The sequence below is a fragment of the Punica granatum genome, chromosome 8 (assembly GCF_007655135.1).
Source record: "Punica granatum isolate Tunisia-2019 chromosome 8, ASM765513v2, whole genome shotgun sequence".
NCBI lineage: Eukaryota > Viridiplantae > Streptophyta > Magnoliopsida > Myrtales > Lythraceae > Punica > Punica granatum.
In genome coordinates this window covers 2275463-2297296 of record NC_045134.1, presented here as the reverse complement: position 1 = coordinate 2297296, position 21834 = coordinate 2275463, and the positions used below count along the sequence as shown (strand labels likewise).

At 38.0% G+C, this 21834-nt stretch overlaps 2 protein-coding genes across 3 annotated transcripts; both read left to right on the top strand.

Annotated features, from left to right (window-relative positions):
- The first annotated feature begins 3423 nt into the window (after positions 1-3423).
- On the top strand, positions 3424-10214 carry LOC116188391. Its single transcript, XM_031517717.1, has 4 exons — positions 3424-4210; positions 4317-4566; positions 9262-9807; positions 9936-10214. Exons 1-4 carry the CDS (start codon positions 3576-3578, stop codon positions 10041-10043), a joined length of 1539 nt encoding a protein of 512 aa, XP_031373577.1. The 5' UTR covers positions 3424-3575; the 3' UTR covers positions 10044-10214.
- A 4073-nt stretch (positions 10215-14287) lies between these two features.
- LOC116189530 (AT-hook motif nuclear-localized protein 15) lies at positions 14288-16621 on the top strand. 2 transcript variants are annotated; one of them, XM_031519226.1, is made up of 2 exons: positions 14288-14528; positions 14891-16621. In XM_031519226.1, exon 2 carries the CDS (start codon positions 15116-15118, stop codon positions 16031-16033), a length of 918 nt encoding a protein of 305 aa, XP_031375086.1. In that variant the 5' UTR covers positions 14288-14528; positions 14891-15115; the 3' UTR covers positions 16034-16621. The 2 variants fall into 2 exon arrangements, with proteins under 2 accessions (XP_031375086.1, XP_031375087.1); XM_031519227.1 differs by having other exon boundaries at positions 14606-16621.
- Positions 16622-21834: the final 5213 nt, after the last annotated feature.

Below are 21834 nucleotides of genomic sequence, written 5' to 3'. Positions count from 1 at the left end.
TGATAAGATAAACCGACACTTTTTATGGGGCTCTACTTCGGAGAAGAAGAAACTTTACCTTGTTAACTGGTCAATGGTCACGCGGCCGAATGATCAAGGTGGGCTTGGGAATAGAGACGTATGGAAGAAAGGAATAAGGCCATCCTGGGTGGACTTGTCGAGCGATCTACAAAGGATGACGCCCCCTAGGCCCAACTTTAAGCCTTATTTGGTTTGTGAGTGATATTTTAGAATCACAATTCTAACTTAACTCTACCCACTACAAAACAAAATAACTCATACAAAGTCAAAGAGTGGATTCCATTTATAGCACTTTTTTTCATAACAAAACAACATAAGTCAAAGGGTGGATCTCATTTATATCACTCTTTTTTAAAATAAAAATCTGATTTTAAAATCCTACTATGAAACCAAACGCAACATAATTCTTTGCGAGGATTAGGAAGGGTTTAGATACCTGGAAAGCTCTAAGAGCAGGAACAGAGGCTTGGGAAATAAGAGCTAAGTAGAGAATTGGAGATGAAACTAAAATAAACTTTTGGGAGGATTGGTGGGTTGGTCATGCTCCCATCAGATCAATGATACAAGGGCCGTTATCAGCATGTGAGGATTCGAGGTATGTACAATAGTTGATTTTGCCCTCCAGAAATTGGGATTTCTCCAGACTCAATGATTCTGCTTGAGGAACTTTGTGAGACCATTCATGGCCTGCCCATTAGTCTCGACATTGGGTCTCTTGATTCTATCATCTGGGGTCTCTCGAAGGATGGTAAATATGATATCATTTCAGCTTATTCTGCATTGATTGATGGAGTGGAACAAACTGTTAATTCAGATTGGACTTAGATTTGGGACACTAAAACGATTCCTCGGGTCCAAATATTCATCTGGTTATGCTGTCCAAATAGGCTTGCCTCGGCTGCTCTACTTCATGGTCGAGGAATGTAGGGTCAACCTATGTGTACGATATGCAAGGGGCCATCCGAGACTGTGGAACATATCCGTCGTGATTGCCCAAATGCCAAGTCCTTCTAGAGCAGCCTCACGGTGCCGCAAAAACTTCAAGGATCATGTATACTTCCTGTCAGTTCTTGATTGAGTATGAACTGCACATCTACAATCTTGGTCAACCGGAATATTCCATGGACGACTATCTTCGTTTATGTAGTCTGGATTTTTTGGAAGGACCGCAACTCTCGCATATTCAGTCGTAAACCTTTACATACTAATCCGAAGCAATTTACTCTGCAATTTACAGCAGAGTGCCACGCTGCTGGAGATACCTTCATTCCAGTTACTTCGTCTCACATCGAGGTTGAGTTGGTCCCCTCTGCCACCGGGCTACTACAAGCTTAACACCGATGGCTCGTGCTGTGGTAATCCAGGAAAGGCGGGTGCCGGGGGACTCATCCGAGATGAGGCAGGGAATTGGGCGATTGGTTTCTCCATGAATCTCAGAATAACAACTAGTTTTGTTGCGGAACTAGTTGCTCTTCGTCAGGGTCTCCTATTAGCAAAATCCCAGGGCACTCAGAAATTGTTTATAGAGATCGATGCTACTTTAATTTACGAATGGATCTGGGGTTATGGTTTAAACTTATAATGTTCAAGTGAAACGATAAAGGACCGTGTTCCTTAGTTATTAATTAATAGTACTTACCCTGTTCACCAAAAAAAAAAAGCACTAAATGATGTGAGGTGGTGCACCGGAACAGGGGGAAAAAATGTGGGCGTGGCATTGATTGATGGGTATCTACTGCCCTGTTAGTAGAAATTACTAGTGGGCCAGAGATATTGTTTTCCTTTCACTATCACTTCTCACCCGTCAGTAGTTCAGCACTAAATGCTGGTACTGTGTGGATACATAACACGTGACGGGTCCAAACTCTAAAAACTGCTGCATATATATTAGTTATATCGCTAAAGAAATTTAAAATATCGATACCTTCTCTTGGTCTCACTTTTACGGATCACATTTATTGAATATGATGACGTCAAGCCCTTTTTGGAATTAATTCTACATACATTTGAGACGACTCTAGCAATCTCGACTGCACAAACTCACGAGTACAGTAAGCTCAACAACTTATTATGTAAGCCATCTATTGTTTCACTCACTCCGGATCTCAATTCTCTCGGCCAAACCCTCCAACAACTAGACCTTAATTAGGAGCAACATCTCAATCTAATTTAAAGCCCAAAACCCAATACATGACATGGCCCCGGTTACATATTTTAATTTCAAGATGTGTCGAGCTAGAGCCGGTCGATCCTCAACTAGCTCAGCTCGATCACGCCCCGATTTCGACACCTCCCAGAAATAAGTACTTATTTTGACAATTTTTTCCCATCTATGTTACCTTCACGTGGAGTAGTCTCCAATCACCTCCTGACCACCAATAATTTATCAAAATATACCGTACCATATTTGAAATTTTATATTTGGTAAGATCGTTATGTTACTAACTATATTCTTCAAATGGATGCCCTTTAATTAGTGAAAGGATTAATTACTATTCGTATCATCCTCCACCAAACCGTAGACGACGGGGGAGGAAAAGGTGTGGAAGTTGGTTGGTTGGTCCACTTAACGGAGCTACGGGCGGCGGCGAGGACCGACACCACAACCACAAACCCCACGACACGGCAGTGCAAAGTCTCCCACAACACAACACCTGTTGTATAAATTGCATTTATTTATATATTTACCAATTTATACTAAATTTGCTTTTGATTTTTGACTATTTCAGTATTTTTCCATTGTGTCATTAATTGCTAATTCATTTGGATTAATAACTTTATTCTTTTCGCCATTGATGAAAATTCAATCGCATGGTCCGAATGAGTTCAATTGCTGTTATTATATTTGATATTTGTGCGCTCTATATATACATAACACAGCATGGAAGTGTAGTGTGTTCTTGAGCTCAAATTTTAGTTGAGTATTCATATTATCTATACAATATATTTTATATTATCTCCGGTTGGATTCTACTAAGAAAATATAATGATTGCAGCACAATATTTTTCGTGAGCATTGTATCAGGGGGTTAGATATTTCTGTTGAAACCGTACTGTAACATTACGGCGAAATATTATTTCCTTAAGAGAGCTTTCTGAAAGTACACTGCCTCGATTTGATTTTTGAATTTCTTGTGCTTATCGTTAAATTCTATATTTTATTTTAATGTGCTTTGTTAATTTAATTCCTCGCTTTTCATAAATTATAAGTGTTTGAGTAAATTCATTAAAAAAAAAGTGTTTTGAGTAAAGTTTATTGTCGTGTATTTTATTTGATTATTCCATACCTCGAAATTTGCCGCAACAACGCCGCCAACCATTTGAATGCCGCCACTTGGCGTCTGTACGTACCTCTGCAATCGCCCCTCCGTCCATCCCGCTTTACAAAAGATCATATCACCCCTTCCCCCATAAATCTCTCCCATTTCCATTTCCCAATTCCGACTAACGAATTTCCCTTCCTTCCCACTCCCCTCAGCTCAGTCCGGCGCGATTGAGGTTGAGGATTTGGAATTTCTCTGGTCCTCCAGCGGCGGCTGGCTGAGGCTGTGGCAATGAGCCAGACTCGGGCCCAGCCGAGCCACGACCCGCTGAAAGTGCCGAAGCTCCTCCTCTCATCGGCCACCGACAAGCCCAAGGACGCCGTCAGCCTCTTCTTCAGAGCCGCTTTTCTTACTTGCCTGGTTGGCTCCATCTTGATTCTCCTCTTCTCCGCCTTCAGCCCGGCGGCACACCGCGGCACAGCCCACTGGCTCCGGCTGCCCGAACCGCCTGGTACCGATCCCGGGGAAGACCATCCCGACTACGCTGGCGATGACAGCTCGGAGCCCACCAACATCTCCCATATCGTGTTCAGCATCGGAGGTTCAGTCCGCTCGTGGCCCGGCCGCAGCCGCTACTCCACCCTGTGGTGGCAGCCGAACCGGACGCGAGGATACGCCTGGTTGGATGAGGACCCGAAGAGCCATATCGGAGATAACAGGTGGCAGGTGGCCGCGAGTAACTCTATCCCGTACCGTGTGTCGGAGGATACGACACGGTTCAAGTACTCCAGCTCGAAATCGGCGGTGCGGATCGCCCGGATTTTCCTCGAGACATTCAGATTGAATTTGCCCCGTGTTCGGTGGTTCGTCATGGGGGACGATGACTCCGTGTTTTTTGTGGATAACTTGGTCACGGTGTTGTCGAGGTACAAGGTTTCCAAGTCCATATGAGATGTGTTTCCATGTAGACATCTCCTTATCATATCTGTCTTCAGAGACATGTCAACATGATATAGATTTTGTTAATTTTAGGTACGACCACAGAGAGATGTGGTACATAGGAGGGAACTCGGAGAGCGTGGAACAGGACGTGATGCACTCGTACGGGATGGCCTTTGGCGGTGGCGGGTTCGCTCTCAGTTACCCGCTGGCTGCCCGACTGTCCAAAATATTTGACGGCTGCCTCGATCGGTACTACAAGTTCTACGGTTCCGATCAGCGGGTGTGGGCTTGTGCAAGCGAGATCGGCGTGCCCCTCACCAGGGAATTGGGCTTCCACCAGGTATGTACGGACGCAGTTCTTTTATTTTATCTGTTATATAATTATGAGTTACTCCTTTTTCTTTTTTTCTTTTTCCCCTTTTCTCCCCGTATAATAATCTTTGCTAGTTGCTCTTTGCCTATATCTTTCTGAAAATGCTTTTTTTTTTAATAAGTACTATGAATGATTTATATTTACATGTGTTAACATACTTCACAAAAATTCCATGCGGAAAAAAGAAAAGCTCCAAAAAGTTTCTTAATTGATACACACACATATATATATATTTCTTTTTTTCTTTTGCTGGGTATTCTTAATTGCTATTTTTGTCCCTCCAGAAACAAGGCAAAAAATTAGTAAGATGTCATAGATCGATGAACATAATTAAGAAAAATTCACTTGTGTATATTTTCTGAAATTATTCCTTAGCTAAAATAAATATAATGGCGTGTATTAAAAATATAATGGTTTGTATTAAATAAATAATGGTGTGTATTAAGAAAGCACAAGGCTGTATCTATGTCTGACGTCGTCTCCGTTACCAAATTTTAACCATTTTCATTTCACGTGAGTTCAAGTTTGTATTTTAAACTACGTCTTGTTAATAAGCAATTGTTTATCATTCTCTTTCTACATGATTGGAAATTAAAGGATAGAGTAATTGAACACCTTCGGTGAATCATACATGGCGTTATTTTTTATTAATTAATTATTTTCTTCTTTTTCCCTCTAGATTATCTAAGTTAGATATATATAGTTAGGACTAGATTGATAGTTTTAGAGAAATATATAAAAATTCAGGGCTTTGCTTTGTTAGCATATTATTGTTGGAAGTGCTGTATACTTCCAGCGAAAAAGGAGGAAATAACTTAAAAATTCAAATAGTTTCATTAAATTCTTCAATTTACTAATTTTAAAATTTTGAGCTAAAAAATTAAAACGTTTCATTACATTTCCCCCATCTACCAACCTGTTGGTTTTGGCATTAACGGCGTTGACGTGGTCTTGAAATCTGTCTATGTGATAGATGGCAACACACGTAACCATGGCTCTTAGAATTATGATTCAAATCGTAGAATCTTACGATTCTACGATTCAAGGGGGATCGTGCGATTCCGATATAATGGGCTGAATTGGAAACTGCACAATCGCATCTAAATCGGACCATGAATCGCGGAATCGGGTCCATTCTACGATTCCGAACTCGGCCCAGACTCGGGGGAAGGGCAGGCCAAAGTGGGCCGAAGCCCAGCCCATTGGCCTTGAGCCTAGCAATAGCAACTTTTTTTTCCCTCCCCTCCTTTCCCTTTCTTTTCCGGCTCTCTTATGTTCTCCGACTTCTCCCGATATTTTTGTGCCCTAATCCACTATGCCCACATCTTCTTCTCCTGAGCTTCAACAATTTCTTCGTGTTCGCCATTTCTTTAGATCGGATTCTTCTTGTTCTGTCAGTGCTGGGTTCGGTTATTCCGACTCCGACGAGCTTGAAGCTCCGCGATTCGACTTCACGGATCTGAGTTCTGAGTTCCACCATTTCTTCCACCGTTCCGAGTCTTCCGACCGCCATTTCTTCCGACTTCCGCCATTTTTGCCAAGCTTCGACCTCCCAAGCAACTGCCAAGGACAGCTTAGTTGCTTGCTTTGCCTCTGCCCGAGCACTCGACCCGCCGCTTAAAGTTTGGCTTTCTACTCCTTTTGCCTTCTTTCCTTGCCCATCAAAGGCGACGGGTTCAAAAACAAGCAATGAAGTTCCGTTTCTTTTCACCTCCGACAGAGTTCGATTACTGACCGGGGCGTTCAGACTCCAGACTCCAGGTAGCTTGACTCGAACATCCAATGACGTTCTGCTTCGATTCCTTCGATGTAAACTGAACTGAATGTTAGCTCAGCGTTATTTCCATGGTTCTGTACTGAACTGATCTGGATGTTGGCTTTATGAGCATTTTAGATTGTTGCTAAATCCACGATTGGCTTATTGCAAATTGAATCTACTTAATCATGTCTGAGTTGCTTTGAATCAGTTTGATGCAAATTGAATCTCACGGTTTTTAATCCTTTTTTGAATATAAAGAATCAAGGATTGATTTTTTGTTTTGCTCAGGAAAATTATGATATATATATGTTATTTTTTTAATTACAGGTAAAATCTTACGATTTATGATACGATTCTACGACCATCGATCGATTCTGGGTAGAATTGCGTTTTTGAAAACCTTGCACATAACAACAATGTTTAGTCCTTATAACCCAAAAAATCAAACAGTTTGATATTTTTTCGTGATCTATAAAAAAATTCAAAATTAACGTATATTACATATGTTTCATAATCTATCAAAATGTGAATTATAAGTTTGAATTACGAAGTCATATATATATATGTTGGTTTGAAATTGAAAAATGTGACCACATATGCCACATTTATAGTGTGTGATTTTAGAGTTAAATAGAGTTCAATTTTGATTTTAATTACTTTATAATAATTATGTTAAATTATGAGAAAATATATAAATGTAACGAATAGTTAAAAAAATAATGATTATATTGTTAAATTGTGAAAAAAAATAATTAAGAGAATTTAGTATTAAAAATTGAATTGAATGATTAAAAAATTGAAAAAAAACAATAATTATGTTATTAATTTTTATTATGTAATAAGTAGAGTTAAATTTAAAATTAAAATTTTAAAAATTCACCTCGAAACCAAATCCACCTTACACTTTTTCTCAATTTTAATTTTAGGCTATTTCTCCAGAAGTACCGTGTACGTGGCTGGTCCTCATTAGTTTTAGCGAAGACAAGGTCAAAAGGATTTCTCACATCTCGTCTACCGAGGAGGTTTGAGAAAGACGAAGTGGGCTTCTGCCACGTGTAGTTGTCGTGGTTGCTTCCGACGATTAGGGGACAAAACTAATCCCTGGTTTGATTTCATAGTGTTATTTTAAAATCATAAGTATAACTTAATTTTATTCATTACAAATTAAAATAACTCATACAAAGTTAAAGAGTGGGTCTCATTTATATCACTTTTTTCCACAACAAAACAATATAATTTATAAAAAGTCAAAAAGTGAACTCTATTTATATCACTCTTTTTTAAAATTAAAATTTAATTTTAAAATCTTATTATGAAATCAAATTCAACATAAGAGTGGGGACTAATTGGTCAGCAATTTCTCCATTTTTGTCTAATATCATGCTAGTAGAAGGCTAGGTTTTGATGATATGATAATATACTTTAAAACTATTTAAACTCCCTGACATATATACAACATGTGGTAGGTTTTACCTTTACATTGTAAAGATGGTCCATAAACTTAATATAAAAAATAAAAAATTAAATAATGAAACTCATAATTTAGTATAAGAAAATTTTCATTCTTAAACGAAAAATGTGTCGCTGTGTTGTACTCTTTTTTTTTTTTATGTTCGTGTACTTTTTTTTGGGCGCAAATTTTGACATTTTGAAAGTACATCTCTCAGCATAAATTGTTTTTATTTATAAAACTCGAAGCCCACGTTTTGTTAAGGGTGTTTGTTTATATACTTCCATCCTGAAGAAAGTGAAAATTGAAAAATAAAAACTCAAATCATAACTTTTTGCAAAAGCAATGATATGCGCATATTTAAATGTGGACGGCCTACATTTTAAGGTCCTTTTCCACTGTGGATTCCACAAGTGACGGGCCAATTTTGTGTTGGGTCTACTTTGTCCTTTGCCGTGAGGAACGGTTTGTGAAGAGTGGAAAGTAACATCACCTTTTTACTTTGCTAATCACACCACCCATCATCTTCTTCTTCATTATTTAAAAAAAAAAATTGTCGAATTTTAATAAAATTTTTAATAATTAATAAAAGAACATATAAAATTTTCTAACGAGAATTAAACCTATAATATTTTAATTGATAAATAAAAATATACGTTATTATACTATATCATCTGTTCATGTTAGATTTTCTTTTGTTAAGATGGGTCCCCCAACATTTAAAGATTGCACTGTTGTTTGGTACTGTGTGCTGTGCTTCCCTCTCCCCACCCTCTCTCTTAGTAATACACCAGTTGTTTTTGGGGTCTTGTCGATGGATTTATTGCGGGACTGAGCCGGCCGTTGACCGTTACTGTGGCATCTTATATGCACAGAAAATTCTAAACGCATCAGAGTGGTCGAAAAGACCCATGTAACTACCTGTGATTCATTGAAACGTATCATTTACAAATTAATAATAATTAGAAGACAAAACATGCGATGGAATCTGATTAGGGATAAGGAGCCGATACTTGAAGTCGAGTGTTAGTGGCGAATGTGTTCCATGGTTTTAGTTTAGACTTTATGGTGGGTTAGTCCCCTATTTTCTTGCCATGCCAGCTCCAACTTATGATGCACTTTCAAAAGTAAAGAAGACTCATAATTATCTACCGAAATAATAGAAAGACTCATAATTAGGTAGTTAGATTTTGAATTTCCAAGTCCACCACTCTGCTAGTGCTTGTCAGCCAATTTTGTGCATAAATTAATGGAATTGGGGCTCGACACGCCCATCAATCAAAGAATAGTATAGTAATTCTTTGTGAAATTTGAATATTTGCAATGATACGTGTCGTGAGATCACAGGCCAAGTCAATAGCTACGTGAAATTTCCGAGAAACATGATCAACAGCTGTTTTGTCTTTTAGTTGTCGCGTTTGATTCCGATGATGATTCGTCGTTAATTTTACAGATTGATATCAGAGGGAATCCTTACGGCCTTTTGGCGGCCCATCCGCTGGCACCGCTCGTAAGCCTCCACCACATAGATTCGGTGGACTCCGTAATCCCCCACCGGACCAAGTTCGACTCCCTCGAGACACTCATGAGCTCTTATAGGGTCGACCCGCCTCGGATCCTCCAGCAGAGCTTCTGCTACAATAGAATCAGGAAATGGTCCATCGCGATATCATGGGGATACACAGTTCGGATATATCCGTCGCTCGTTGCGGCTCATTTGCTGGAGACACCGATACGGACGTTTAAGACGTGGCGGACCCGGAAAGATGGGCCGTTCACGTTCAATACCAGGTCCATGGAGCCCGACCCTTGCAGTGCACCAGCGGTTTACTTCCTTGACGAGGCTCAGGAGGTGGGTCAAGCTGGGTCTTTGACCAGCTACAATAGGTCCGATGACGGGTCAGGGAAGGAGTGCAAGAGTGCGGAGTTTGACCGGGTTATGGCGATTCGGAGGATCGTGGTCTCTTCGATGAGGATGGACCCCGAGTATTGGAAGATGGTACTGCCTCTACTTATCAAAATCTTTTTACATATTTTTGGCGCAACTTTCACTAATAATTTTTTTTTCTTATTTATATTTTTAAGAAATTGCTGATTGTTTTGTATACTGAATAATACTTTTTACAGGCACCACGAAGACAATGCTGCGAGATTATGGATCGGGGAAGCATTAAAAATGGGATATTGCGTCTTAGGATTAAGAAATGCAGGCCCTTTGAGACCATTACCATCTAGAGTAAAATTATTTTACTGATTGATTTTTCCCTAAGATCAGCTTCTCCCTTTGTATATAATCTCTTAAGTCAAGTAAATAAGATAAACAGATGAGTAATAAGAGGCGGCATGAATAAGTTTTCTTTCCTTCACTGAGCCGCGATTAGAATATATCAGAAATCGATTCTACAACATGTGATCTAATGTGTGCATTATAAGCGCTACTCATGAAGGAAAAACATAGTTTTTGTTCAAGGATATTTTATATATACAAGTACCACATGAGCTGACCCGAAAGACACTTGGATAGCTTCTTTAGTTCATAGAGAAAAGATAAATGACATGGGTAAAAAAAATTTATGTCCAAGATTCAATAATTAGTCAATATAAATGTATATAATCATTGAAGTAAAAACATGGAGAAAGAGTTGTACTAGCAAGTCAATAGGCCTCTCTTGTAATCGAAAAAAAAAATTTAGAAACAAGTGATTAGATCGGAAATATACAAGGCTTTTTAGTTCAAGGATATCTCTATTTCATTTGGGCTAGTGACAATTAAATCCTTGGTGATATCGGGGTATCTTCTCTAGTTAAGTTGAACAGAGCAACTCTACCAGGCAATGTCATCGCCGAACTTGCTAATCAATGCAAGTGGGCCTGTGATAAGGTCCATTGGGCTCAAATGGGTCTTCGGATGCTTCCAAGCAAGAAAGTAACCCATGGGCCTCACGAATTTACTTTTTCAGCCCAAATGGATACCCAAATTATACTTGGATAAATAATGAGTCCATGATTTTTAGTGTACTCACTAATTTGCGCTTAATCATCTTCTCAAGTAATAAGCCAATTTCCGGACATATCTCAGCTTTTGCTAACCAGAGCTTTTGCAAAGAAAATTCATATAAATATATATATATATATATACACACACACATACACACACATTTTGGTGTGTGATATGTACAATTATGGACATGAATGGTGGGTTTGGTTTCAGAGTTAAAGTAATTTTAATTTTGATTATAGAAAAGGACAAATGATTGTGTAATGTGTTGAGTTAAAGTTAAAATTTTTGACGTGATAAATATATATTTTTATTATATAGTGTGTTGAGTTAAAGTTAAAGTTAAAATTTTTGTGATTTTAACTGCGAAACCAAATGAAGTAGTCTCATGCTAAGAAATTGGATATGGAACCTTTTAGTTCTAGATATCGAAGGCAGGTACTGATGAATCAAACTTCTTTCCAAATAAGAATTTAATTAAGTTTATTGAAAGTGGGGATAAATTAAATAAGAGAGCAAGAAAAGAAAGATTCTTTGACATGCATATATATTTGTGGGGGCCTTGGATGGGGGTTGTTCAATAAATGACATTAGATGGACCTGACCCTCATTAACCGTACATATGGAAGAAATAAACTTTTGTCAAACGGAAAATTTAATGTAGTCGATGGATGATGACGATGACGATGATGACGGTACGATTTGAAGTGATCGCGAGAAGACCAAAACGACTGATTTGAAGGCCCGATGGAAATTAAAGGAGGACAGAGATGAACTGAATTGATGAATTGCCTCTAATTGGAAGGAGTGTATGAAATAATTTCTGAGGGTAGGACCAAGGAAAGCATTGCAATCAATAGTAGTGGCCTATCGGTGGAGCAGAGCAGAAACTCTCATCCCATCCACGAGTGTGTCTGCAAAACTTTTATTTCGGCAGAAGAAGCTGAGGCTTTGGTCACACCCTAACCCAAGCCAAGTCCTCGAGAAACGTTCCCTCTTTAACACATTACATCTCCATAGATAAAAACCTAACGGCAATTCCTAGCATGAAATCATGTCATGCTAACGCATTCATAGGAGTCGTTACATGTGGTGCTGTATGCAAGAATCACGCACATCACACGGCTCTTATATGGTGGTTATCATGATTCCGTATCATGCTAGAAACTCTCAAACCACATATGTAAAATTACGCATCTCCCCGATCAAAGGCCGCCAATCGATGTGTATTTATGATTTCACCATTAATTAATCGATTGATCAGTTAATATTTAAACATTATCAATCATTAGGATGACGTATGGGATATCCGTAAAATCTAAATCGTGTCGGTCTCTAAGTCGATAATCAGTCTCACACGCATGCATTTGAGGAACACATACGACAACTTAATTAATTACACCATTTACCCAGATAAGTTGAGCTTGAGCTTGAATAGCTAGGCCGGGTGCAATATCATTTAGTCAAATATTGAATAGATGGATGGATAGATAGATAGATAACGTGATAAAATTAAATGAAGTATGGGGATGGGGATATGGGGGGGGGGGGGGGGGGGGGGTCCATTTATATTGTCGAGACTTGCAGACAGTGACGTATATGATTTATCCCCGTTGCCCAACCACACCTCCACCCCACGCTTCCTCCCTATTCAACTTCTAATTGGTTCTTCTGAATTACTACTACTACACAGAGAAAGAGAGCGCACATAAATGTAACTCTTTCGAAGGTCCAAGAGCTACTTAGCAGCCATTCTTGATTCATTTCGACAGTATTATCCGAAAGATTATGATTTAGTCGTAATTATCGTGTCAATAGTATAACCTGCTTTGATCTCTTATTGATAAAGTCATGAGCCTAGGGCCGGCTGGATAGAATCGTAGGATAAGAAGCTGCGTTTTGACCAAAAGTAAGCGTGTTTAACACGACGCGACTTTCTCACCAAATAGTTCCCATGTATGTAGAGTTGACGAGAGACGCACACTAAGAATGTAATGTTTATACCATTAATGAAGGTAAATTAGTCATGTCTCGTTTGTTAATTTGACTTTTGCTGCAACGATAAGATATATTATACCAACTAGGGCTAGTCCAAGTGGTGCGAGACATGCTTCTCGTAAATAAATTTTCGATCTTGATCCTTGTAAATAAAGAAAATTTATGATTCGGAGAGTGTTATATTTTAATGAATCGATTCAGTTTGAATCTAGGCCGTTTACACTTCCCAGGTACTGCAAAGTGAAGGGAAAAAAAAACCATAAGATATATATATATCATTCTAGAATTTCCCAAAATGCAATGGAATATATATATATATATATATATATATATGTGGAAGATAAAAGTGAAGTACCAAGTCAATTGGCAACTAAAATCATGAGTCAATTGGCAACTAAAATCGTGATGCCTCATTTGCGAAATTGGTTAAAACTGTTAAGAAAAGTTATATCAATGAAGGCACTCACAAACACTGGAATGATTATATAGGAGAAAAGAAGAAGCGAACACGAACAAGCTAGGAGGCTGCAAACCGGGGACCGAACTCAAGAAATTATAGAAGGTAGGAAATGTAGAAGAGAGGAAACTCTTTCCTACCGAAAGTTTGTTCTAGGAAAAAAAATGGTAGTTTGTTCTTTTTTTCTTTTTTGGCTAGAATGTGCTAGTTTGTTCTTGGGATGGCCATGCATGTGTGGATATGTTCATTCTAGCCGGTTGACACATTATTATTAGACATAAATGTTAGCAATCTTTTGCATTCTATGATTAATGGAAGAGAAGAGATTAAAAGGGAAGAATGGTTCAAATTGTGATTTAAAAAGATGGTGTAGCGCGGTGAAGCAATTCTTGCATGTTAATCAAGAGGTTTCATGTTCGATATCTAGTGGTACTAGTCGCACCATTTTATTAACTGTTATGATTTCTATTTTATTGTATTAGTCTTACGAACTTCCATAATTATTGTACAAAATCAAACTGAATTTGGTCATTATAAATTCATTATTCAAGTCAAAAACTAAATGCAAGCTTATATTCATCCGTCTAACTTGACCTCGCTTTCACTAGGGCCTAAAATCAAATCCTGCGTCCGTTGTTGAATAGGGCAATCAAAACAATGAAATGAATTGATTATTATTATTATTTAGAGGAGCTCACGGGGGCGTCCACTTTCTGAGGGGACCGAGAGTTTGAAACTTGTACAGCACTAAATCACACCCACCCCGAGGGACAAAACAAAACCTGCCACCTCTGCAACAAATTCAAACATCACACACACACACATACAATATACTATTAAACAATTATTAATTTAGAAATCATCAATCATCAATACATATTAATATAAACAAACAAAAAATAAATAAAAATGGTACTCGAGGAAATTAGGAAAAAAATTAATAAAAGCAATAAAATAAAATAAAAAGAATCTTTATCTTGAAATGAGGAGAGAGCTGCTAGGGTCTGGTCCACCTTTATTTGGCGTACGAACCCACTGTCCCCCTTCTCCCCGCCCCCAGCTCCAGGCTCTGTCTTCTCTTTGTACTTGCTTAGCTTAGCGCCCCCCCTTCCCTTCAGTCTCTTCTGACCAAGCCTCTCTTCATTTCCTTCTTCTTCTTCTTCTTCTTCTTCTTCTGTTTCTCCTTCTTCCCTCCTTCCCTTTAATCAGTATACTACTTAACTACTACTACTCATTCAGCTTTCAGGCCATCAGCACTGATTCAAAGGTTTCTTCCTCTCTCTTTCTCTCTGGGTCTCTCTCTGATCTTTTCTTGTTTTTCAGTCTGCGTTCCTTTCTTGTTAGGTCAGCAAGTAAGTACTAAGCTAGCCGTACTTCATCCAATTAACCCATCCTTGAAGGGCTTCCCAGTGCTTTGCCTTATTGTCAGTCTCAGAACCATAAGGGGAAGGAAGGAGTAGTATAAGGAAACCCATTTCATCATTCGTCATGCACTCATTTGGATTTTTGTGTTGTTGTTCTCTCTCTGTGAAGAACAATTATGCCTTCCCTGTGTCAGATCTGATCCGACCATGATTTCCCTCTCCCTTTCATCATCTAACCCTGTCTCTGTGGCGGATAACATTTTAGGGCTTTTCTACATTTGACAAAGATCCAAGAAGCTGCCGTATGTCTCAGTCTCACTATGTTTCATGTTTTGAGGAGATAAGGTCTTGGATTCCATCTTCATCGGCGATAACCGATAAGCACGGCGAGGTCGGAAGGAACTAAGTAGAAGGGAAGGGACTTGTTTGGTCTATATCGAGCTAAAACAGGAGCTAAGAAATTATTAGTTTTAATTGTATTGAGATTGATATGGCGAATCGATGGTGGGCGGGGAATACTTTCCACTTGAAGGAGCCAGAGTTCGCGAACAACCCCAGCAGCCCTAGCAATAATAGCAATAACCCTAACTCCAATAGCAGTGGGAGCTTTCGGAACCATGAGGAGGACCGGCTTGATCAGGAGCCACGTGATAGCGCTGATCGGGACAACCTTGAGGAGACTCCTGGGAGTGGGGGATGTGGCGGCAGTGGAGGTGGTGGGAGCAGTGGTCGCCGGCCTCGGGGCCGCCCCCCGGGGTCAAAGAACAAGCCGAAGCCCCCGATCGTGGTCACCAAGGAGAGCCCCAACTCATTGAGGAGCCATATACTGGAGATCAGCAGCGGGACTGATATTGTTGAGAGCATATCCACCTTTGCTAGGCGGCGTCACTGTGGGGTTTCCGTCCTAAGTGGTAGTGGTGTAGTGGCTGACGTGACCCTCCGGCAACCTGCTGCCCCTGGCGGGGTGGTGACCCTCCAAGGGAGGTTTGAGATTCTGTCCCTCACTGGGGCGTTCTTACCAGCCCCTTCCCCGCCCGGGGCGACTGGGCTGACCGTCTACTTGGCAGGCGGGCAGGGGCAAGTCGTTGGTGGCACAGCAGTGGGACCGCTTGCAGCATCGGGGCCTGTCATGGTGGTGGCAGCCACATTTGGGAATGCAACGTATGAGAGGCTTCCCCTTGAGGATGAGGAAGCCGAGGCTGGGGAAGGAATGCGCTTGGAACCGAATTCCGGTAATAATGGGACTTCCGGGTCACACCATCAAGGTTTAGGAAGAGGAGGAGGGGGCGAGCATGGGTCCATGCCTATCTACAATTTGCATCCCAATTTGGTTCCTAATGGGCAAATTCCTCATGAGGTGTTCTGGGGTTCTCCAACTCCTCCTCGGCCACCTCCTCCATCGTTTTGACAATGAAAATGTTTCCTTTACATGGACTCAAGTCCTGGAATATGGTTTTGAGGCAAGTGATTGTATCTTGCTGCTTGAGAATCGGATGCAGCTGCACCTTGTTTTTTGTCCAAGATTCATCGCAAGGTCATTTCATTCGTTTCCATGGTACCAAGACATTCACCGGCCTAATGAAGTTCATTTGCAGTTTGGAATCAAATTCATGCCACGAGTTCCGTGTACTTCCCATTCACCACAACATGGGAGTTCTCCGTGACACTCTTCCAGGAATTGTTCGTGACCTGTTTATTAATGGTGTAAGAAATGGTTTTAAATTGTGCTTTATTTAGAGATAGTTCATAGATTTCCGATCGGAATTATATTAGCTTTAGGAGATCTTCTCTGACATCATGTTAGATATGGGAAGGAAGAACTGATCTTGACCATTCTTGTAACAATAAGATGGTAGCTGTTAAGACTTGGGCTCTTGTGTCTTTTGGTTTGTTTTCCAGATGCAATATTTGTTCTCGAGTTTGTTCTTTTGGTAGCCCTTGAAAATTAGAGAACAATAACATATGTCATGAAAATTTCTTTCTTATTTAGGTTTAACAAGTGATTTGACTCTTTTGTTACTTAATATAACATCGAAGTATTTTATGCGGATCTAGCGTCTCACATGGATTGTGTCAATATCCCTGATGGTATGTATGATCAGAGTCGATCACATTCTGACTGTTATGCATGACTCACGCCGGAGACTATTGAATTATAAGGGAGTCACTAGAAAATTTGGTTTGCTTGGTTTTTTGGTTCATGTATGTGATTGGCTAAGGTACTTTAAGTCATGTATAGTTCCAATATCAAGTGATTTTCGTAAGTTGCTAGCTTTCTTTTCTTTTTAGCTCATGGAGGGGATCAAATTGGTTAAATTTGTTTGGCTTGCAAGTTGGGTTTTTGCTCAACTCTTATGGTGTAAGTTGGAAGGTATATGGCACTTTGCATGGTTTACACGTTGCAGGGGGTTGTAGCTAGCAAGTGTCATCGTATGCCTGTTTGTTATAAGAAGTAACCTGTAGAGAGACACAACCCCCCATCGAAACTTGTTCTTGAAAAACTTTATAATTATACATATATAGATTTATATATAGATATAGATATAGATATAGATCATTAATAATAACTCTGTCTTATATGTCTTATACAAATGTCGATAAATTTTTGGAAAGGGCAATTCGCGGTTTCTGAGTAATTGCATTTATCTTAAAGGATGCATACTATTTTCCTATCATACATTTGTTCTTCTTCTTGAAATTACTTTTTTAATTTTTATTCCTAATATGTCTTTGCCAATTTTGCAGAATAGGTATGTATCAAGTTTATTTTGTTATTAATATTGTCACATGTCCTTCCACATGTATTTTGCTTATGTTTCCGTTTGATATATGGCGGGAATATAAGTACTTTTATGTGGTGTCTTTAATGATATTTATGTTCAAGCTTTATATCTTATCGAAAATCTAAAGAAATGAAAACAGGTCCAGTTCTCATCCCTCATTAAACCACGTGTAAGTGGCCTTTTTTTTTTGCTTCCTTTCCAGTTTTTTTAAACAATGGTTCCACCTTTGATTATTCCATTCTTATCCAACCCTATTACCAAAATTTTTTTTTATAAAAATTCTCATCCAACACAAAGCCACGTGTAGATCCCTCATTTTTTAATCTTTATTTTGGGTTTTTCAATATTTTTTAACCATCTATCTATTGATTGTCTTCTTTTTGTAAATATATTAATTAATAAAACATATAAATCTTAAGAATCCTAAAACCAAAAATTTTCTTAAAATAATTAAAACATATCCCTATTTAGACCGGGGCGATTACGCCTCTCTTTCAAACTTAAACACGCGTTTTTATTATCTTTATAAACAAAATAAAAATTAATATTAGTTAGCGCATTCTTATTGAATGGAGATGTAATATACATCTTTATTTATGTATATATGACTATTTTGAATTTGATAGCTTATTTTTATTTTGAAAATAATCGATTATAACTTGATATTCATATACATAAACGACAAAGTAGTCGAATATTTAAATGATGATATATAGTATGGACAAGCGAGTCCTCCTAAAAACTAAAATAAGGAAAAAAAATGATATGTTAATTTCTGTAAAATATGAAAAATATTAAATTATTTTAATTAAATTTTTAATAGTTTCAAAAGATATTTATTTGAACTTAATTTGTTATATTAGAATGATAACTAAATCTATTGTGTTTCTTATATTTATACATAAATTAGATACAAATTAATGGACATGCGTAGTTATATATTTATTATTAACTGATATCTTGACCGGCGGCAATGCGCGGGCCTTATAAGCTCCTTCCAACTTATAGTACATGTGATCATCCGGAATAAATTAGTTTTCAAAATTTGTATTCCTTGACGAAACAATTTCACTTTCTGCCTCATTTCAACTACGATGAAGGGGAAAGAAAGCTTTTGCTAAATTGATAATAACTTTTCTTCTATTTCTGTTTCAGCAAGTGACTATATGATGTATCGTATGATATATATGTTGCGACAACAAAAAATATTTGATTCTCGGCATTCCTTATCGAGGGTATATAGCTGCAGTATGCTTGATCTTATATTTAAGCTCCTATGGGCCTTTGGTCCCTTCCTTTCCATTGTGGCCTTATAGCTTGCTTTTCTGCTCGCGACTAATTCAGATACATCATACATATATATACACATGTAGGAAGGGGTTTGAATCATCAATCATATCATATCGTATTCATATCTATTAGAAAGACCTTAGATGATTATTTAAGATATATTGTAGCATCTTTGCTTTAGTACAGAGACTTACAATGGACTTCACAGGAAATGCATAAATGATTAAGACAAGAAAGAATCGGACTCTTAAAAAAAATTTATAAGAAAGGCTCATAGGTCCAAATACAATTAAATGAAAATTCTAATGGCTAACTAATAAATGGGCACGAGTAGCCTTTTTATGATCGAATTCGGAATCTCTTAATTACTATGCGTTACTGTGTTACACCCTCTTTGATAAGAAATTGGACTAATCTATAATCTAATAAAACGAAAGATATAATTACTCAAAGAGACAGCAGGTCTAATTTAGGTAAAGAGCAGTTGCCCTCTGATTGTTGAGAACAATGATAGGGGAAGTGGCAGTTTTTCTTCGCCATTGTTCTACTTCTACCTACTCATTTGGTCGTCAAAGGAGTTAATGGCCGCAAGAGTTGGATTTTCTTTCCTTTTCCTTTCTATGGATAATGCTCAATTCTTCCTTGGTTGGTAGCTAAATGTTGACAATTATATAGAGGACGAGTGTCATGAACATACATCCATTTTCATTTTTTTGGAAAACATATAGTCATGTTTAGACAAAGTTATATACATATATATATATATATATATATATATTCAATTTTGAATAAATTTGATAAGTTTATTACAATGAAATAGAAATTTTAAATAATTAATAAATGGATATTGACAGTTTCATAATAAATACATAGAATCTTTTGATTATCAAAGGATAGAATAAGTGACTGTATTTACACCCTTTTTGATAAGTCATATATATTGTTATGAAGCAGGCAAAAATTTTTCTTTTCCTCTGACATTTTGGAGAGGGTCTCGCCTAGCTACTAACGGTTCTCGTCGGTCAAGATTCTAATCATTTACTTTTTAACCAGTCGAGTCGGAGACTGTACAGACGAATTTTCATATACGGTATCAATCGAATGTGTCGTCCTTTAATAATTAGTATGTAATTTAAATTGGTTGTTATATCTTGGACACGTCAAAATTGATTCAAAAGAATGCACGCAACTTCTCATGTACAATTGCCCTTCTAATCGGAGTGGGCGATGCATATCAGACAAATAACTGCTAAATGGTCTATTTTTCCCCCAAGACGAATTTCACTGCATCAACACGTACATCTACAGTCAAATATATATACATATATATATATATATTTATATATATTGCATTCAAGCACCTTCCTATCATGAGGAACGTATTCACATATATACTATGTACTATATCTTTGAAATTACAATTGTGGGCTATTTAGGATTATATTTTGGGAAAATATAACAAAAATGATGACAATTAAACATAAATGCAATTTACGCCACCTCAAATCCAGTCTCTTAATTTATCATGTACTAATAATAAAGCATGTGTTTGATAACTACTTAATTAATAAGTACTTAGAAATTAATTACAAATTAATTACAATAAAAAATAAATTGAAGGAAAAGAAAAGGAGGAAAGGTGATGATCCAATCTATTTAATCATTAAGTCAAAAGTCACTTAATGATTAAAGCAATTTTTATTACTTACTCATTAAGTATACTTTGACTCAAGGATTAAGTAGATTGGACCCCGTCATTTATGTTTTTTTTCTTTTTCCTATTTATTTTCCATTATAACTAATTTGTATCTAACTTTTAACCAGTTATTTGGTTAAGCATTTATCAAACACATGCTAAGTGTTAAGCACATAACTCATTTCGTATTGTTTGCTTACTGTAAAACACTAAAGTTTCTATGACAAAGCTCAAGATTGGAATACGATCTAACTTAACTTGTACTTGAAAATTCCAATTAAGTGCTGAAAATTAATTTTTCAGCACTTAATAAAATTAATTTTGTTTGATAATACAAAATGAAAATTGACTTAACTTAATAATCCAATTAAAAAAGTGTTGAATCATTTAAGTAATTCAAAACCTACTTAATCATTCAACTTTACTTTTGCTTACCGCTTAGCTGGGGAGACTTTTGCCTTATTTGCAGCGGTACTTCTCAACTTTTTTTATTTTACAGTTGGATCCATTCCCCAACTTTCGATCAGAATGTTCGGGGGGGGGGGGAACCGATGAAGAGGGCGGTGGTGGCCCGAGGTTGCCGATGACGCTGTGTATCATTGACGACCTCAACTGGGCGGTGGTGGGCCAAATTTGGGCCAACACTGCCCACAATTACCCATCTCTCTCTTTGAAAATAAAAAAGAGAGGGGTGAAATCGGAGCGGTGGGGGCTCCACCTTCGGCCCCCATCGCAACAAAGAATGTTGCCAGCGACGTCTACAGTTGTCGGCGACATCCTCTATTGCTGTAAGGGTGGGCGACCTCTTTTGTTGTGGTGGGGGCTGACGATGGAGCCCTCACCGCTCCGATTTTGCCGCCCTCTTGCTCTTTGATGTGGGTGGTGGTGGCCTCGATCCCGGCCACTATCTCCTAGGTGAGGTCCTTGACGAGCCCTTATGTCACTAGTGACCTCCCCTTGGACTGCGGTAATCGGAATTGATGGCTACCACTGCCCCCTTCCCCAGATACCAATCTACTCTCTCCACTTTTTCTAAATAATTCTTATTTTATTATTTTGAGATATGATAAAAATAAAATAATAGTAAAGATAAGGGTCAAAAGTGAAAAGAAAGAAAATAGTGGGCTAGCATGTGAGTACTGCACCAAAAACTCTAGACATTCAACACTTAACTGTATCAAATAATTTTATTTAATCAAGTAAGCACTTATTTGATCAAATGCTTAAAATTTCAATACTCGATTATCAACACTTAAAATTAAGTCCAAGCAAACATAAATTCAACGTTTCGTAAATGTTGTATATATGCAAAACAAAGTAATCAAAGTTGTTCAAGCCTCAACCGTTCGTGCTATATATAGCTAGGAACTTCAATTATTCATATGTACATTGTATGTATACGTAAGCTGGAACCCCAGTCCGAATATAAATTAAATCACG